The sequence below is a fragment of the Dermochelys coriacea genome, chromosome 3 (assembly GCF_009764565.3).
Source record: "Dermochelys coriacea isolate rDerCor1 chromosome 3, rDerCor1.pri.v4, whole genome shotgun sequence".
NCBI lineage: Eukaryota > Metazoa > Chordata > Testudines > Dermochelyidae > Dermochelys > Dermochelys coriacea.
The window spans coordinates 32,145,015-32,166,055 of record NC_050070.1 but is presented as its reverse complement, the minus strand read 5'-3'; the positions used below and the strand labels follow the sequence as shown (position 1 = coordinate 32,166,055).

General features: G+C 43.2%; 1 protein-coding gene across 6 annotated transcripts in view; it reads right to left on the bottom strand.

Moving 5' to 3' along the window:
• Positions 1-21,041, bottom strand: part of MBOAT2 (membrane bound O-acyltransferase domain containing 2) — a 194,984-nt gene that overhangs the window by 49,080 nt on the left and 124,863 nt on the right. For 5 of the 6 annotated variants that reach the window (XM_038396463.2, XM_043510274.1, XM_043510276.1 and 2 more), the window contains 2 exons: positions 10,275-10,329; positions 964-1,147 (listed from right to left, as the gene is read on the bottom strand). In XM_038396463.2, the coding sequence (XP_038252391.1) occupies positions 964-1,147; positions 10,275-10,329 (239 nt within the window). Of the gene's footprint in view, positions 1-963; positions 1,148-10,274; positions 10,330-14,747; positions 14,835-21,041 lie in introns of all 6 variants that reach the window. The other variant, XM_043510277.1, reaches the window with a different exon arrangement.

The following is a 21,041-nucleotide window of genomic DNA, read 5'->3' as shown; positions in this document are numbered from 1 at the left end:
TAAGTCTGTTATCTGTTTGAGGTGATAACTGTATCTTGGACTAAAATTCAAATGTGTACATATATATAGTCAGACGAATTCATGTGTAGGAGGATGGAAAAATATGTTTAGCATCCTTAATGTGAAACTGATCAGTTTTTAAAAAGGGTAATGTACAAAATGTCAGTAGTCATTGGTCTTAATTCAAATCATATGTGCATCTTTTGCAACAGATGATCAACAGGCCTTTCATTCATGTGTGTCTGGACCCCCCCCACTCTGATAAGGGAGCAAATAAAATTAGCATACCCTAATATGCATGGATTCTGGGTGCAGTGTGGTATAATGATACAAGTATGTCACTGGTATTGCGTCTGTACAACAAACAATCTGTTTACTTGTCCTTCATATGAATAAAGAAATGAAAAAAAAATTAAGACTGGAAAAAGTTCCTATAAACATGTTAAAGCTCTCTCTTGCCTAAGAAAGACCTGATCAGAGAGGCTTGTTACATGTAAATGTGCAGTTTTAGCCTGAAATACAGAAAGAAGCTAACAAAAAAGTTTGAGACTTTGAAGTAGCTTATAAATCTTCCATTCAATTTCCGTGGACAAAATGCATGCAGTTTTCCCCATTATTTCCGCTCATTTTCAGAAGCAGTTCATACAGACTAACAGGTTTGTAAGGAAGTGCACATGAACTGCTTCATCTGAAGGTGGTATTTTACCATATAAGCTTATTAGGCAGCTTCAAGATTTTCTTTTGTTCAGAAGACCCAACAGTGGGAATCTATGCAGAACACCTACCTTTCAGGAAAAAGATTTTTTTTTTTTTTTTTTTTTAAAAAGAGAGAACTGTACCATTGAATAAACTCCAGATATATCTGAGAAGTTATGCCTGTAAATGAATAATGCAAACCAAGCTTTTCATGCAATGACTATATATATATATATAGCAGCACTGCAAAAAAATCATAGTTCTTACATTTGGTGAGGGATCTGTTTGTTCATATTTTACATCTTCTTTCCCATTTGCTTCAGACTGTGTCAGTTGGTATGATCTGCCTTCAATGAAAGTAATATAGTCTTTATAAGAGCATAATGGGCCTGCCAGGATACCCATGAAATTACAGTTGTAACTTAAATACTCCAGTAGACTTGGCATGCGTCTGTAATTCAAAGACAAGCAACTTGTGAGAGGTACTCTATGCTTTTAAAACAGTCCACTGTAGGAATAATAATTTATTTTATTACTTATTCTAATTCCAATTAAAACACATACAGTGAAGCAATCTAGTTACATTTTATAACTACAATTTAAAATATAAATGAATGTTTCTTCATCAGTCTGTACTGAGCGTTTCCAGACTGATTTGCCTACCCACAGGGACTTTCTCAAAGCCCAAAAACATACCATCAGTTTTTAAGTAGATCTCCCCACTGTGATCAATGAGAAACTTTGCTTAAAAATCAGTGATATAATATAACTGTGCAATTAGATAAAGGGCTCTTGTCAGTCTAAATTCAGTTTGTCTCTAGGGTACTATCAACTGAAGTTCACTGGAGTGAGAGACTGAAGGATCTTTTATGGTAGCACAGGTTATTATATATATAGTATATACGTACATATGTGTATAGGCGCACACACCCCCTTCTGCACCACCCTAAGTACAATAATGCAGACAAAAAAGCACACTTAAAAAAAATAGAACAGCTTTGGTCCTCTGTCAAAATTGTGGTAAAAATTTCTGAAATTGACAAAGAATTCCAAATGGTTTTCTTATGGAAGTGACATGAAGAATAGAAAAATATTGAATAAAGGAGTACATTTTCTACCTGCATGTCCTAATAGATGGTACAAAAATGATATTTAAATAAATAAGAACTGCCTGTAAAACCCCCACTTGGGATTTCTTTTCGAAAGGACATAGTTACAAGCATAAATGTCAACACCTCACATAAATTATAGGTCCTCCCATTCTGTAAGTTGGTATTTATTTCTCCCGATTTTTTTTTTTTAAAAGAGAAGGGAGGCACTCAATTCTTCAGTAGCTGTCATTGAACCATTATTTCAGTGATAATAAAATGAGTATTAAAGAATTGTGATGTTCCCTTATTCAGTTTTTGAAAAGCACACTATATACCAACTACTTTCCCTAAGAACTGCTAATGTAATCTTTCAATAGCTTAAAAAGTGCCGAGAATGATTTCTACTGCACACTCAAGTCATTTTGAAGATTTCAGTTCAATCAGGACTCAAATTTATGATAACAGGAAGCCTAAAATCAATGCATTCAAATGAATGTACTAGTTCAAACTTTCCCTATATACTTCATCAGTATGATTTTTCCAGTGTAGTAAACACCAGGATAGGTTGACTTCTTGGTCTACTAGAGTTTAGGTCGCAGAACATCTTGCATTTAGACTTAAATTCAATTCCCAACTTCATTAACTTCATGCACACACAAAATCTACATATTTTTAAATTATTCTTACAGCATACATGGTGTGGCTATCACCAACGGAGGTAAGATAGGAATACTCAAACCTTATCCAAAATGAGACACATCATCACCTGCAGTTCAATTCTCACTGGAATCCATGACCAAATTTCCCAAAGACTGTTTTCCACCTGCTACTATTTCATTTATGCCACAGAAAAGCAATCTTTATATTTTTAACCAGTTCAAATTCCCTTAGTGCATAACTCAGGAGTTGGAGTAGTCAGCTGATCAAAACAGAGAATTCTGAAGAGTTTAAACATAATATAGCAATCTCTTCTTTTACAGAAGATGCAGCTGAGGATCTGCCCCTGGCCTCAATCTCAGAACAGGTACCAGAAAGAGTTTAAAAAAAAAAGTTACTAACTTTTCCATAACTGTTTTTCGAGATGTATTGCACCCATCCACTCCGCTGTTGGTGTGTGTGTGTGTGCCCCAAGCACAGTCGATGGAAATTTTTCCCTCGATGAAACCCATCAGGGCAGCTTGGGCGCCCTCTGGTGCTGCATGCTCATAGTGCAGGTATAAAGGGCCCAGTGTACCACCAAAAAGAAAAGGAATACTTGTGGCACTTTAGAGACTAACAAATTTATTTGAGCATAAGCTTTCGTGAGCTGCAGTTCACTTCATCGGATGCATTTGGTGGAAAAAAACAGTTTCTTCTTTCCAGGCAACTCCGACATAGAGGGGGATGGGTCGTGGAATGGACACGTGCAACACATTTCAAAGAACAACAGTTACAGAAAGGTTAGTAAACGTTTTTTCTTCTTTGAGTGCTTGTACATGTCCATTCCACTGTAGGTGACTCCCAAGCAGTTGCATAGAAGGTGGGATTGGAGCTCATGGACATGCTGACTGCAAAACAGCTCAGACAAATCTGGCATCGTCCCTAGACTGTTGGCGTACTGAGAAGAGAACATATGCACTGATGACCAAGTCACTGCTCTGCAAATGTCCTGAATAGGGATGTGAGCTAAGAATGCCGTTGATGATGCTTGTGCTCTCGTGGAGTGGGCAGTCAGGATAGCTGGTGGTGGAACACCATCTGCTCGTAATACTTGCAAATGCACAATGTGATCCAAGACTAAATTTTCTGACCAGAGATGAGAAGATCTCATCCTGTCAGCTATCGCGATAAACAATTGGGTGGATTTATGGAATGGTTTGGTACTTTCTATGTAGAATGCTAGGGCATGTCTAACATCCAATGAGTGAAGCTGCTGTAATTCTCTATTTGCATGTGGTTTCAGATAGAAAACGGATAGGAAGGTTGCCTGATTGCTATGAAACTGGGAAACCACCTTTGGGAGGAAACTAGGGTGAGGTTGTACCTGCACCTCGTCCTTAAAGAAGACTGTGTATGGAAGTTCTGATGTGAGGGCGCAGATCTCCGAGACCATTCTAGCAGAAGTAATGGCCACTAAGAAAGCCACCTTCCATTGAAGATATAACAAGGGTCATGTTGCCAATGGTTCAAATAGGGGATTCATATGTTAAGATCGGGTTTAGGTCCCATGGAGGGAGAAGTTCTCGCACTTGGGGATATAGTCTTTCTAGGCCCTTGAGAAAACAGATATTACTGCAAGGTGAACCTTGATTGAGGAGATCGCTAAACCTTCCTGTTTCAGGTGTAACAAGAACTCGAGAATGTCCTGAAGTGACGACTGTGTGGGCGAGACTCTGTGTTGGGAAGCCAAGATGGAGAACTTTAAAAAAGTTAAGTAGCCCTGGTGGATGGCTTCCTGCTACCTACTAGGGAGATTTTAGTGGACCGCCAAAATGCCTGGACCACTATCAATAACTGGAATATTGATTGTCATGCTTATTGCCAAAAGCGGCTAAATCAGCAGGTCTTAGCAGGCTTCTGCAACGGCTTTAGCATATCTAGCAAGAAGCCAGGATGGGAGGGGGCCCTGTGTCCTTTCTGATAAGATCTCTGTTGAAATTGCTGAGGTATGTGTTTTAGAAAAACAGGAAACTTATCTATATCTGCCCTTTGGGATGCGTTTGTCAGGTCCCTCAAGATATGTGGATTCTGCAAATACACCTCTGTCTAATTAATGGTTTGAGGAAACCTCTTGCTTAAACTTTGAAATTGTTTGCTTAACAGGATTTTTTTTATTGACATGTTATTGTTACACTAACCCAAATAAATAATGAGTGAAAATATGGGGTAGATGAACTCTTCAGAGACACTTCATGGACACTGCTTAGGGTCCCCAACAGCACCTGAAAAAGTGGCCAATTAGAAAGCTGTCATTGTACCACTCAACGAGCCCTCCAGATTTCAGTAATTATTGATTTTTGGGGTGTCTTACTAACCTGTTGCGAATGTGTGTAAGTGCTTGAGACTAAAATAAAGCACAGCTTTAAGTGAAAGAACTCTTGTATTATACTGTTTGTGCCAGCCATCTATCGGTCAGATGGCTGTTGTCTTCAGTGATTTATTTCCTGCTACTACCTCATCAAGGGCAATAGTTACCAAGAGCTTTTAGTTTTTAGATTCACAGTAACAATAGGACCTAACAAACCTGCTCCGAGCAAGCCAGCTCTCTGGGATTTAGCCATGGCATTTATTCCAGGCTGTCAGATGGAGCAGATGACCATGATGCTGAGAGATCAGGTCCAGATGTAGAGAAAGCAGGATCATAGTCACCATGGAGAATCCTAGTAGTGTGGCCAACCAATGCTGATGTGGCCAAGCTGGAGATATTAGAATGACCCATGCCTGGTCCCAGTTGATCTTGAGCAGAAACTTCTGCATGAGTGGGATAGGAGGGAAAGCGTAATATAGGAGACCTGTCCACAGGAGTAAGAAGGCATCCATGAGCAATCCCAGGCTGAGATCTCGCAGGGAGTAGAATTGGTGACACTTCCTGCTGTGCCTGGTTGCAAACAGACCTACCCAGGGAGTCCCCGACTGCTGGAAAATGTCTCTTGCGATGTCCAGGCGAAGGGACCACTTGTATGATTGGAGAAAGACCTGCTGCGGTGATTTGCCCACTCGTTCTGCACTCCTGAAAGGTGAGAAGCCTCGAGGTGGATTGAGCGAGTCATGCAGCACTCACATAGCTGAACTGCTTCTCAACATGGGGGAGGGGGGGAAGAGCAAGCTCCTCCCTGCCTGTTGAGATAGAACATGGCTGCAGTGCTGTCCGTAAGAACCAACAAGCTCTTCCCCATAATGTGAGGCAGGAATGTCTGATAGGCCAGGTGAACTGCCCTAAGCTCTCTGACTTTTTAGTGAGAGCTCTTCCAGAGATCAAAGGCCTTCAGTCCTGAGGGGAGCCAGGTGAGCTCCCCAGCCTAGCATTGATGCGTCTGAGATCAGGGATAATGATGGTTGGGGCCCTGAAAGGGGAATGCCCACACAAACCACCAGCGGGTCCAGCCACTAGTTGAGGGAGGTGAGGACCAGGGAAAGTATTGTGAGATCAGAGTCCAGATGGTGGCAGTTTGGTGAGTACACTAAGGCCAGTCATGTCTGAAAGGGTCTGTGGTGTAGTCTTGCGTGCTGCACTACATACGTACATACGTGGCCCAAAAGCATGAGATAGTCCAGGGCTATTGTAATTGGGTGGCCCTTGAGGTGTATCATCAGGGATGTGATAGTCAGTTTTGACAATCTGGGAGGAAAGCTCTGGCCTGGGTAGAATCAAGCACCACTACAATAAACTCTATCCTCTGTACTGGAGTGAGGGTAGATTTCTGTACATTTATTAGCAAGCCCAGAGCCTGGAATGTCAACGGGATGAGGAGGATGCTGGACTTTACCTGATCCTTAGATCGGCCTCTGACTAGCCAGTCATCCAGGTACGGGTAAACTTGCACCCCTCACCTCCTCAGGAAGGGCGCCATTACCCCCATGCATTCTGTAAACACCTGTGGAGCTGCTGACAGGCTGAATGGGAGTATCATGAATTGGTAGTGCGTGTGGTTCATGACGAATGTAAAGAACCTTCTATGGCCTTGGAAGATCGATATACGGAAGTGAGTGTCTTTTAAATGGAGGGCAGCATATCAATCCCAGGGATCCAGGGAGGGAATAATAGAAGCCAGGGAAACTATGAGGAGCTTTAATTTATTGAGATAGCTGTTAAACTGGCACAGGTCTAGAATAGTTCCGAGACCGCCCTTGGCTTTTGGAATTAAGAAATAATGGGAGTAGAACCTCTTCTCCATTAGATTTTGTGGACCCTCTTTCACCACTCCCACCTAAAGAGGACATTGAACTTTCTCAACCAGAAGTTGCTCTTGAGAGGGGTCCCTGAAGAGGGACAGGGAGGGAGGGTGTGAAGAAGGGGTAGAAATGAATTGGAGAATATATCCCACTTCCACCATGTTCAGCACCCAATGGTCTGTAGTGATACAAGAGACTATGCACGGATGAAGTGGATACGCAGTCTGCAAATAAAGGGAAAACAGGATCCAGAAACATGGAACCTGGTAAAACATCCTTGAGCATCCCATCAAAAGGCCTTTTTGGAGCCTCCTGGGGGGGGACAGACATTGTCTCTGAGGTAGAAGGGAGTGGTGATCTATTCCTAAAGCCCCTGCTCCTTTTCCTCTGTGGGTCTTGAGTAGCCGGTGTGGTGGAGTACTGGGAGGACTGCTGAGGTCTGTAGTGCTTCCTAGAAGTTGCTACGGTATACAATCCCAGGGACATAAGAGTCACCCTGGAGTCCATCAGTCCATGAAGTTTCACGTCGGTCTGCTCCAAGAAGAGCTAAGCTCCCTAGAAGGGAAGGTCTTGGAGGGTTTGTTGGAACCTCCTGCAGGAGGCTGGAGGACAGTAGCCATAAACTCCTATGCTTGGCTACTGTGGAAGCCTGGACCTGACTGCCGAATCTGCTGCATCTAAGGCAGCTTGCGGGGAAGCCCTCGTTATGCATTTCCCCTCATCTGCCAGCAAGAAGTACTCCAGCCTGGTCTCTTGCAGCAGCAAATCTCTGATCATCAACACGGAGTCACACATGTTTAAGTCGTACCTGCACACAAGCACCTGCTGGTTAGCAGTCCTGAGCTTCAGACTCCCAGTAGCGTAGACTTTTCTACTGAATAAGTCCAACTTTTTGGAGTCCTTTGCTTTAGGTGTTGCACCATGCAGACACTGCCTTTCCCTTTCATTGGCAGCAGAATCCAACGGAGATCCTGGGGGCCGTGTGGGAAAGAGTGCACAGGAACTCATAACCCTGGGAAAGAACAAAGTATTTCCTCTTGGCTCTCTGATGTAGGGGGAAGAGATATGGGGTTTGCAAAGAGGCTTCCACAAGGTCCATGTTAGCCTCATAGAGAGGCAGGGCTACTTTTGACAGATCCATCATGGTCAGAATGTCAGCCAGACTATGGGAGGACTCCTTTACTACCTCCACCTGTAACCACAAATATAAGGCCACCCTCATCAGCAAATTCTGGTGTGCCTTATAATCATAGTGGGTAAGGCAACATGCCCTCCCCAACATAGCCTTGTCTGGAGAGGAGGCCAGCACTGGCTGAGGGCACTCCTCTTCTCCCGCTGTGCTGACAGTATCCCCCAAAGCCGGTTCCTGAAAGTTGGCACTGGATTTGGTACTGGAATCCTGGTCATATGCTGCCCAATGAGACGGAGGTGCCCTTCTCTTGGAGGCCACCGAATAAGAGTGTCTCGAATGGGGTCCACTGGTTCCAAAAGGGTCATGGCCCACTAGGCCAAGCACTCAATGGCATTACTGTGCCCAGGTCCATGACAGGGTAGAGATGACAAAGACTAGCAGGGGCGGCTCCTCAGACAAGAGGAGTGTTGACTCAACCTCTGATTCCAGCGACAATGAGCCTCCCTCCAGTGACCAGGGAAGTGCAGTTCCCACCAGTGCTGGAGACGAGTGCCAAGGTGGGAAAGCCTGCATTCAGGCCAGCACGGTCAGTTTCCCATTAGCTGGTACTGTGGGCCCTGGAACCAAACCGTAATTAGGAGCCATGTGCTCCCTCCTGCCTCCCAGCCCCAATACAACTGACTCCTGTACTGTCGGTGATGCCAGTATCAACAGCGATAGCAGATCTCTGGCTGCAGCAAATGCCTCCAGCATGGATGGCACTGCAATAGCGCGGGCATCACACTGTCCCTCAGGTGCTAATGGTTCATCCGGTACTAGACTCTATGGTGCTGACTGCTGTGATGCTGAAGCAGAGAAGTGGCCTGACTTAGGTTGAACTCCGCTTTGCTCCCTATGCCTGGCCTTTGGCATCAGGGAACATCCCCTCAGTTTCTCATGCCTCCTCCTCGGCACTGGGGATGGTGAACGGTGAATCTTGCCTGATGAAAGGAATGCTCCTCACTGACGCCCAGATGCTTGGTGCCAAGTCCGACTGTTTCAGAGGAAGGTCTCAGCACTGCCTCTATAAGCAGGAACTTCAACCTGGCCTCCCGATCCTTCCTCATACGAGGTTTAAAGTCCCTGCAAATCTAACAATGATCCCTGACGTGAGTCTCACCCAAGCACTTTAGGCAACTAGAAAGCGGGTCGCTCAGGGGCATAGCCTTGTTACAGGAGGCACAAGGCTGGAAGCTTGGTGACTGAGGCATGACTTGGCACCGAGTACAGATGAAATTCCGCTAACGAACAGAGAAACACAAACTATACTAACGAAGACCAACTACAATATTTACAACTACTAACTATAAAAACTATCAGAAAAATGAATTCCACTCAGAAAGCTTGCCGTAGCAAGAAGCACAGTTCCAGCGACCATCATGGCCAGTAAGAAGGAACTGAGGGGGTGCGGGGTTGGCTGATCCCTTTAAACCGGCGCTATGAGTGTGTGTGGCATCAGAGGGCACCCAAGCCACCCCAATGGGTACCAATGAGAGAAAAATTTCTGGCAACTGGGCTCAGGGCATGTACACACCTACATTGGAACGGACATGTGCTAGCATTTGAAGAAGTTTTATACTCCATTCTAATAACAAATGTGGTCAGCATGAATATGCTGCAATAGAATGCCCTCCTTCCTTTTAGTGTTCCAAGACTCATCTTCTCACAATGCTACAACAACAAGAGGATTTCTCTTGTCTCATTTCATTTTGTGTGAGGGAAATAGTAAGGAATTTGAAATTATTTTTTTTAAAGTTGCTGGGTTTTTTTAGTCCAATTATCTTCATGCCATTAAGATTTCTGAAATAATGGGTACTAAAAAGAAAAAGATTTCTGAAGAGCAAAAATTCTCCACTTAGCTGATTTGTCCACCACAGAAATGGTCTAGACTTCAGACGTTAGATACTTAAATCCTTCAAAAGCTATAATTACACTGTCAAATAAAATAATCCAAAGCACTTGTGTACTTCTTTGATTGGACAGACACTGTGGCATAAACTAGGGTACTGACATCTATTAAAAAGTCTTCCAAATAAATAAAGGAGGGAAAGAATCAAACTAAAAGTTGTAAAAGAGAAATCAGAGAAAAGCATTTTGTTTCTTTTATGGCTGTAACTCACATGTGCTATGCAATTATCAATCAGTGACAAAAGAGTACATGCTTTTATTCTTCATTGTCAAGAAAAAAAACTTTAATGAAAAATTGTCTGTTTTAGTAAAAGCCTCGTAAGTAAAATGTAAAGTCTATCAGTAGATATCTTCCAAGTGCAAAAAAACCCACATGAAATTAAATTACAAATGTACTGTACATGCAATCTAAACCAGAGCCAGCTTTAGATAATTGGACATCTTATGTATCAGCTGCATCAGAGCTACAAAAGTCTTCATAATCCATGCAAATCATCCAAAACAGAAATTAGACTCATAAGCATAAGAAAGCCTACCTTACAGCCAAGCATCTCTGTGATGGAGTCAATTCTTCTTCCTTTCGAAACATTCCTGTAGAAGAGGGAAGAAATAAGCACTAGTTAATCATTTGTTTACCAGAGAGAACGGGGTTTCCTTGTGTCACAGTTTAGGCAACTGTACCTGTATTTGCCCCCCCCCTTTGTGGTTCCTCGAGGGCACCCACTATATGCTCCCGGCTGCTCAGCCATCAGCTCTTTTGCAGTAGTGCTGAAACTAGGGGTGCTGCTTGAAGTAATAACAACAAGTGCCACATACATGGTTTCCATTGTTTCCATCATCAGCAATCCCACCATTAAAACTGCTCCAGCACCTCTGCTCTCTTAGGCAGACACTCATGTTCCTCTGTCTCCTGACCGGGAGCTTACCAGGCTGCACCGTTTCCTGCCCACATCATGATATTCCCAGCAAGCCAGACTGCCTAAACAGGCCAGCATTTACACTTTGCTTTCTCTCTAAGGGCCTGCAGTTACAAGCTACCATGCAGCTCTTTTCTAAGCGAGCTCCTTTATTCTTACCATGAAAACATTACAGAGTTAACATATTAAAAACAATAAAAGAACCTACACTCATGCTAATAAGTTTACCAGAGATCACCCCTCCCACAACTCCAAAAAGGGCTCTGGTTTGAGTCAGTCCTTCAACCCTCACAACGGGGTTTTTCTGTGGTTACAAGTTCATAACAGCCTTAGCTCAGAATTAGTCCACCTATGCATAGTCTAGTCTTTCCTTTATTACCGCTTGAGCTTTTGATCTTGAAATGCTGGGAGAGTAATCAGTAGACAATGGTTCCCTTTTCAGGGAGTACCTTCAAAAGGCTGGGTTTTGCATAATTGGAAATGGGGAATTTGCATTCATCTCCCCTTAGAGATTTCCCAAGCAAACCATTTGCTGCTGTTAGTCCCAAAAGTCCATTCTTGTCTAGCACATTGTTCAATATAGTCCTTTGAATTTCATAACGCTTCCCAGGGTTCACAGCCCATCCCTCCCCAAAGAGAAGTTACATACAATCCTGTCCCACAATCATACATAAACTATTCATTGAATACAGTGGTTTTTAACCTATGGTCTGTGGACCCCAGGGGAGTCAGTGTCTGCAGACTATGTCTAAGGAGTCCGCGAAAGGGTGTTGTTACCATAGAACAGTGGGTTTTAACTTGTGGTCTGCGGATCCCTAGGGGTCCGTAGATGTTGTCTAAGATTTCCGAAGGGGTCTGCACCTCCATGCAAAATTTTTTAGAGATTGCAAATTAAAAACAGTTGAAAACCACTGATTTAATACAATGGGCCCCATAACACACTTAAACTTAATTCAATAAGGCCTCCCAAAAATACTGCAGGAAACTGCCACATCTGTCACTCCTTGGTGATCCAATGTAGTTTCTCAGGTTTCAGAGTAGCAGCCGTGTTAGTCTGTTTCCACAAAAAGAAAAGGAATACTTGTGGCACCTTAGAGACTAACAAATTTATTTGACCATAAACTTTCGTGAGCATCCGATGAAGTGAGCAGTAGCTCACGAAAGCTTATGCTCAAATACATTTGTTAGTCTCTAAGGTGCCAAAAGTACTCCTTTCTTTTTGTAGTTTCTCAGTTCCTCAAAAATCTTGCTAACCAGAGACATCAGAACTAAACTCCGATCCACATCCAGAAGTACATTATCATGCCATTACACTGCTCAAGACGGCTATTCATTACACGTTTGAATCACAAAATTGTTAGAGTCAGAGACAGATTAAGGCAATCCTGAGCCCTAGATACACCATAACTGGGGCCTAGTGCAGTACCACCCTTGCACTATGGTCGCACTCCAACTTAAAGTGGCAGTGAGACAGGGACAGCATCATAGATCCATTTAATCTCTTTTAGGAGCAACAACAGGTGTCCCCAGCCATCTGGAAAAGCAGAGTCAGCAATTCAGGGACCCTCTAATCCTACCTCAGTAGCCAACATATATCTGTATGTGTGCTCATACCCTCCTGCCACGCACGGTGCCCTTTACTGGTGATGTTGGCAGGGGGTTCCCCGAGTAATGGATCTTGGCATTAACATCCCACTAAGAAGCAAGGGCAGTTCACAAATCTCTGGGCTGTGAGCTCAGGCTGTCTGCAGACTCAGACAGATATTGTTGCATCACAAACTTAGTTCAGATTTTCAAACTCTTCTTTGAAATTAATGAGGGCTGGACACTTATTTTTTTAAAATGAAAGATCAAATTCTGTTGTCTCCATGTGACTCTACGAGCAGGCTATGCCTTACTTCGGCTTTATTTAAAGTAGGGTCTTTACAACCACTTATATGCATGGTGAATTCCACCACGAATCTCTCATGAAGCAGAACCATATGAACCAGTTATGAACCATAACTGGGGCAGCCTTTCACAGCCCCATCTCTTTCTTCTAAGCAGACCTGTGAGAATAGTTTATCTTGGTCCTGACCCTTCACACTGGAATGGGAAGCTGCCAAAGTCACTTCTTCCAACATCCAAATGAAGAGTGAAAGAAGTAGATGGCATCCCACTAAATTTTCACCTCGAAATAGGGGAATCAGCCAGGTGGCACCTCCTCTTTCCCACCATCACAATTTCACCTCACCTCTGTACCCTGACACTACAGCAGAGACAAAAGTGCTGCATCACATAGACCCACACTGGAACACAGCCATAGGAGGGTGAACTTTCAAAAGTGACTTCCAATCCCACACAAGGGACTGAACCTACTTTGAATTCACCACAACCAAGCCAAAATAAAAATTTGATGTGGAAAGACTTTTATACTTATAGTACCTATCGTATGTACATAAGAGAGAGTAGCCTGTACAGTTGTAGAATCATAGAACTGGAAGGGACCTCAAGAGGTCATCTAGTCCAGTCCCCTGTACTCAAGGGAGGACTAAATATTATCTAGACTATCCCGACAGGTGTTTTTCCAACCTGTTCTTAAAAATCCCTAATAATGGAGATTCCACAACCTCCCTAGGCAATTTATTCCAGTGCTTAAGAACTCTGACAGTTAGGAAGTTTTTTCTAATGTCCAACCTAAACCACCCTTGCTGCAATTTAAGCCCATTGCTTCTTGTCCTATCCTCAGAGGTTAAGAAGAACAATTTTTCTCCCTCCTCCTTGTAAAAACCTTTTATGTACTTGAAAACTGTTATCAGGTCCCGTCTCAGTCTTCTCTTCTCCAGACTAAACAAACACATATTTTTCAATCTTCCCTGATAGTTCATGTTTTCTAAACCTTTAATCATTTTTGTTGTTCTTCTCTGGACTTTCTGTAATTTGTCCACATCTTTCCTGAAATGTGGTGCCCAGAACTCGACACATCACTCCAGTCAGGGCCATCCCAACCCATACGCAAAGTACGCAGCTGCATAGGGCACCAGGAAATTTGGATTTATTGTGCAATTTTGTATGTTATATAGAAATTGCAATATATTTAACAACCACATTTATTTTTGCATTCAAACACCGCTAATAGGAGTATGGTGCATACGTCTCACAGAAGTACAAATACAGTCTCCCAATGTTATGAATTCCCACACACTGCCTGTTTTGGCCTTCTTCCATTCGTTGCATGGCTCCTAATATAACATTCATGTTTGTACCGAAGTGATCTTATTCATTCAGTAAAAGAACCTCAACAGCAATCTCAGCCCAGGAACAGAGATATAAATAGTTTAGGGCCCAGTCCTGCAAGGTCTTACACATGTGCTTAGCTTTATGCTCAGGAATCGTCTCATTAAACTCTATGTGGCTACACATAGCATGAAGTTATGCATGTGCATAAGTGTTTGCAGGATCAAGACCCAACCCCTTTTCACTTATACCCCTTATTAACTGTACGACGACTGTTTGGCTACCTCTTATAGTTTCACCAACCTTCGAAAGGTTAGGGTCATTCAGGAATTATCATCGTGGTCCCAAAATAGTTGGGATATAAACACAGAGCACTAGTCTGAAAGTCAGGAAAACTTGCTCTATTCCCATGTCCGGCAGAGACCTGCTATGTGACCTTAGGCAAATCATTTCACTCTTCTGTGCCTGAGTTTTTCCATTAGTAAAGTGAGGATAATACTTACCCTTCTTTGTAAAAGGATATTATAACTATTACTAAGTTTTAACGTGGTCATTTCATAATGCATGGGTTTTGAAAATATTTTGATCCCCTACAGGGGTTCACATCAGCATGACAGTGAAGCCATCATTGACAGATCCAATGTGAGCAACTTTGTCCCTCTCCAACGTGCAGCTGTTACAGCTGATTCACACAAAGCAGCTTCTTCTAAACCCGTGTACAAAGCACAGCAACAGAAGCCGAATTAAGCACTCCTATCCTCTATGGAGCAGTCAGCTTCACGTCCATGACATTGCTAGGTTAGGAAACCAAACTTCTAATCAGGATTGTTTTCTGGTCTTTGAGTTCCCCTCACTGCAGCACAAAGAGATACTCACCAGCCTCCCATTTAGCCTGCTTGAAAGTTTTCACCTTTATGTGTTCAAGGAAATCTGGTGATACAGTCATTCAGAATAGTCACATTTCTAAAAAACTGTTAAGCATAAGGAAGTGTGGGGAGCATATCACAGGCTGAGCTGGACCTAAAAAGGATTTCAGTTTGAGGTGTTCAAATAGGTCTCCAACTACAGTCTACTTCTGATTTTCCAAAATCCTATTATCCAAAGCTCTGCATTATGTGAATCCTTTCTTTCTCCCCCATGCTTGGATAATGCGGAAGTTCGGATAACAGAGCAGAGATCCCCGGCCATGGGGGAGTCCATCCTGCTGCTAAATGGCTCCTGTGGCAGCCCAGGGAGCCCTATGCAGCTCTGATGTCATGGGAGTGAGTGAGAGAGAACTGTGACAGCAGAGCCACCGAGGACTCCCTGTGCTGCCGGTCCTGCCCTCACAATTATTCGAACTCCCAATTATCTGAATCAAACCCAGGTTTCCCATGCTCAGTGATGAATTAGGCACTGGGCCAATGGGGCCTGTGCCCAGAAGCCCCAGTCAACGGAGACGCCTGGAAAAAATCTGATGCCGGGTGGTAGAAGCTTGAAGCACTGGCTGCCGGGCAGGCAGGCAGGGCAGGGCAGGGGAAGCCCACGTACCCCAACCCTGCTCCCTCGCATCAGTGCCAGGCGGGCGGGATGTGGGGAAGCCCGCACATCCTGGCAGCAGCAGCAGCAGGTGAGGTAGGGGAAACCCTGGCACTCCGATCCCGCTCCCCAACAGCAGCACTGGGCAGGCGCGGTGGGAGAAGCCCCCAGCACTCCCTGACCCAGGCAGAAGCCGCTGGGTGGCGAGGGGAAGCCACCAACACCCCCGAACCCTATCAGAAGCCATGGGGCAGTGGAGGAAGCCCCCAGCACCCCCAACCCTGTCAGAAGCCATGTGGCTCATCCCCAGCAGAAGCCACGGGGTGGTGGGATAAGCCCCAGTGCCCCAACCCTGGTCCCCTGCAGAAGCGTAGGGGATGCCGGGGGGGAAGCCCCAACACCCAGACCCCCACTGCGGCCCCGGGACTAGAGGAGCTCTCACTCCCTGCCACAGCCTCAGGACTGGAAGAACTCTCACTTCCCATTGTGGCCGAAAGGCTGTGGCATGGGGACAGAGCTTCTCCAGTCTTGGGGCCACGGGGGAGAGGAGGAGCAGAAAGGAGCAAACAAGTTGCGGGGGGCTGCAGTGAGGGCAAAATGGGGGGACACTGGTTGGAACAGGGGCAGGCAGAGAAGGGACAAAAAGGGGTGGGGTCGCAGGCAGAAGGGGTGAGGAGGGGCCCCCCCACTTGCTCTGGTCCAGGGCCCCAGAAAACCTTAATCCACCTCTGCCCTTGCTATGTAGATAATCGGGAGTTTACTGTAATCTCAAATCCTTACTGTTTGTAAAATATTATACATTATAGTCCAAAAGAAAAGACAGGAGATAACAGTTTTTGTTGTCAGCATGGCATTGGCAGCAACAAACGCAAACAGAACACAGATGTCAGTTGAATAAAATAGCACAGGCATGTATTGTAATCATGAAGTTCCTCTTTTGAAAGTGATACTAAGGCATTAACCAAAATGTTGTCATCGAAAGAGCAAAAGTTGCATGAGAGTTGCAAAATAAGTTATAGATCTAGAAGCACTAAAAGAAAGGAAATAATCCCTAGTTTCCAAGAGGAGGAAGAGTTAAGTTACTAAAAAATAATCTAGGTTCACTGATTTATTTAAAGCCAAACGAAATAGAGCAGGTGCATTTGAGAAACACAGTCATGGGAAAACAGCTGCTACTTTTTGTTGTGAACCTGCTAACATTTATTAAATGGGAACTCATCTTGTCATGATGGTCCATGAACAAAAGAGATGTAATATGTAGTAGACTTGGAAAACAAAATGTAATTTCTAAAATTTTCATTATGGTGTCTAAATTTTTTTTTAAAAAAAACTATATTTAAAAAGCAAGTGAAAGGATGGAGGGCTACTTATAGGATTCCTGGGATTTAAGACACGCTAAACTAGTGCTAAAGGTATTTGAAGGTTTTGAATGATGTGCTGGAGTTCTTTTACTAAACACAAAGAGTGTATGAAATTGGAAAAAGAAGAGGGTGAAGAAAGGCTCAAGATAAACAAAAACAGGAGGGAATTATTTATATCAATTATGGAAAGAAACATTCTTCAGAACTTAAGTTTATGAGAATTAATAATGACTGCCAGAACTACTGTTACAAGTACATCTGATATGGTACTATGCACCACAATTTGAGTGGGCAGCTAGTCAAATTTCCAGTTGCTACCAACCAATGTGAACTGTACTGTATTTATGATTTGTTTTTTCCCCTTCAGCTATCTCCATAGTTTTTATTGTGCAACTCATCTTTAAAAGATGCCATGATTAGACTGTTACCTATATAAATGTCTAATCCATTCTCAAATTTCTATAAACTCCGTGCCTCAATGATGTCATATAGCAATGAGTTCCACAGTTTAATGGCATTGCATTGAAAAATATTTGTCTACCAGCTTTTGAGCCACTGCCTTTCACTTTCATTGCACATTCCTTTGTATGTTGGAGATTCCTGTATTATGACAGAGGGTAAATAGAAAGACCTGATTACCCTATATACACGCCTTTGGAGTATCTCTGTATCTCTGCACTGGTATTTATTAACCACAACTCCATAATTATTCTTCCCCAAGTGCATTACCTTTTATTTGTCAACAATACATTTCTCTGCCGCTGTGCTCCTATACACCCAGTTTTGTTAGGCCATATCTACACTACAGACTTCTGCCAGTTTTGCTATGTCAGTCAGGGGGGTGAAGAGGTGTGATTCTTGACCAACTTAGTCATGTTAGCAAAAATCCCTGGTGGAGATGCAGTTATACAGGAACAACCACAAGTTTACAAGTATATTATTAATTATTTATATTACCATGGCAACTAGAAGCCTTAGTCATAGACCAAGACCCCAGTCATAGATCAGGACCCCATTGTGCTTGTCATAGGCGATTCCTTGCAGCTCTATTGTCTTCCATAAAATGACCACTGGTGGATCCACAGGTGGCTAATGATACCTGGGATCCACAGATCTTGTCACAATTGAGGCAGACATTTCCCAATGGAAAGGGTAGAGCTGGATTGTTGAGGTGGACTGCAGCGTGTTCTTTCTGCTTTTCCTTGTTCTCCATTTCCTGTTGTCTCTCGAAATACTGGGATCCTTGCCACAAGGTCCTTTTCCATTTTGGTCAGTCAAGAGCTTGGGTTTCCCATGAGTTTATGTCAATATTGCACTTCTTCATGTTGTCTTTGAAGCGCTTTTTTTGCCTGACCTTTGTCTATTGACCACGGCTCAGTTGTGAGAACATGACCTGCTTTGGGAGTCAATTTTCTGGCATTCAAAGAACATAACCAGCCCAACAGAGTTGGTAGTAGATAATCATAGTTTCAATGCTAGAGGTTTCGGCTTGGAACAGAACACGGATATTGGTGTGTCAGTCATCCCACTTGATTTGGAGGATCCTGCAGTGGTAGCATTAATTATATTGTTCAAGAATCTTGAGGCATCTACTGTACATGACACAGGTTTCGGCACTGTACAACAGAGCAGGGATAACAACAGCCTGGTACACAGGAAGCTTGGTTTGATTCTTGATGCCATGATCTTCGAAGGCATGTTTTCTCAAGCATTCGAAAGCTGCACTGGCACATTGAAGGCAGTGTTGAATTTCCTTGTCAATGTCAGCTTTCTGTGACAGAGAGCTGCTGAGGTAAAGGAAGTGCTCGACATTCTCCAGGGTCTTTTTATTGATCTGAATTACAGGAGCAGGATCGTGGTGATCTGGAACCTGTTGGTGGAGCACTTTAGTTTTCTTGTTGTTGAGTCTGAGGCCGAGTTGGTTGTAGGCCCCAGAGAAAATGTCGACTATTTTTTGAAGATCTTCTTCTGAGTGGGCACACAAAGCACAGTCATCCACATGTTGGAGTTAAATGACTGATTTGATGATAGTCTTTATCATGGATTGGAGACAAATGAGGTTAAAGAGCTGCTGCCCATTCTATATTGAATGTCAAGTCTGGAGGAGAGCTTGTTAGCCATGAGAAGGAGGGTGACAGTAAGGAAGATGGAGAAAAGGGTTCGAGCAATGACACAGCCTTGCTTAACTTCTGTCTGTACTAGGAAGGGCTCCATTTCGGATTCATTGCTGGTGACCATGTTTGTTTGTCAATGATAGATGTTTGTTTTCATTTTAGGAGCAGAGAGAGAGAGAGAACCATTTTTTTTACATACATTTGATGTATCATATAAAATTACACAGCAAAATGAGAAACATTTTGGCATAAAAAAGAATCAACTTTAACCCATGCTAACATTCATCCATCTATGCAGCTAGCCACCCACATATTCACTCACAGTGTCTCACTCACCCCAGTCTGTTACTTATTCTTTTCTAGATTGTGTTACCAATTATTCTCTTAGATCTTACACTCACCCCTAAATAATTTTAATCCTCGATTCTACCATTTACTTTATATAGGAGATGCTTTTTAAAAAATTAAATCTCTGCCATTTTTTGTAGCCAGCTTATGAAAATGAAAACATTCTTCTATCTCCCTCATAATGGGCCTTGTGGTACAAAAAAGCAATTGTAATTCATTTATTCAACGTATTGATTGTTTTGCATATTACCAAAATAAATCATTTGATATAACTCAGGTCTGTGACACTGTACAAGCCAGATTTCCTATTTTTGTGTTTGTGATGTCAGTCCATTTATACAGTCACCTGTTCCCACACACAAACTCTACCCTCAAGGCTGCGCTGCCCTTTTCTTCCCAAGCACACAAAAACCCACCACACAGTTCATCTAAGTCTTCCTCAAGCAACAAAGAATAAGTATGAATGGGAACACAGTTTCCCATGGTACTCAAACTTTTAAATAGGGAAGTGCGTCATACCCAAGGTGCAACAGAATCAAGTTTAAGACTTAATCATAATGTGCAAAGTTCTATGCTAATTTACAATACATGTGTGATGGTGCCTCCGATAAAGCTTTATGGAAATATGCTTATGAATGTGTGTATATATGACATAACTGGAATATGTTTTATGCTACATATGCCATGTAATATATCTCTGTAAAGGTTATGATCTACTGAATATATTCATCCTACTTGTACACGTGTCATTGTTGTATTCGGAGTTATGAATATTGGCTGTATACTTGTCTGATTTTAAATAACCGTAATAAGGCATTTGGTCAGCTTCTTTAGAAAGGACTTTGCAAAGTTAAGTGTCCAGTCAAGAAGCATTTAACAAACAAGGAATGTTGGAAGGCTCCAATCCACATAAGAAGTCTTCCTGGAGACATCCACAATCCATATGGACAATGGCTGCTGCCTGTAAAAAACTGAGTCATGCACGGACATGTGACCTGCCCAGGTGACACCAAAACTCCATCTTGGAGCTGGACGTTGCATAGGAGAGAGGAGGGGGTCTCCACCCACAAAAGAAAGTCTATTTAAGCCCGTGGGAGACCCCTCCATTTTGTCTTCAGCTGGCTAGAGAGCCTCTCTACCCCCAAGAAAGAAACTGAAACAAAGGGCAACAACTACAGGGGGTGTGAGTGATTGCTGGACCTGGACTAGAAGGAGATCAGTCTGTAAAAGGAAGCTTATTTGAATTCCTCCAAGGGTGAGGTTTTTAACTGTATTCAGAGTTCTTACTATATTAGACATAGACTTGCATGTTCTATTTTATTTTGCTTGGTAATTCACTTTGTTCTGTCTGCTATTACTTGGAATCACTTAAATCCTACTTTCCTTATTTAATAAAGTCACTTTTTACTTATTAATGAACCCAGAGTATGTATTAATACCTGGGGGGTGGGGGGAAACAACTGTGTATCTCTTTCTATCAGTGTTATAGAGGGCGAACAATTTACAAGTTTACCCTGTAAACCCCACTGGGAGTTGGACATCTGAGTGTCAAAGACAGGAACATTTCTTAAGCTGCTTTCAGTTAAGTCTGCAGCTTTGGGGCACGTGGTTCAGACCCTGGGTCGTTGGAGCAGACTGGAGTGTCTGGCTCAGCAAGACAGGGCACTGGAGTCTCAAGCTGGCAGGGAAAGCAGGGGCAGAAGTAGTCTTGGCACATCAGTTGGCAGCCCCAAGGGGGTTTCTGTGATCCAACCCATCACAACATGCAATATTACTGAAGTCAGAGAAGCATAGAATGGGAGCCAGGTTAGAATTTGCCCCTACAAAAT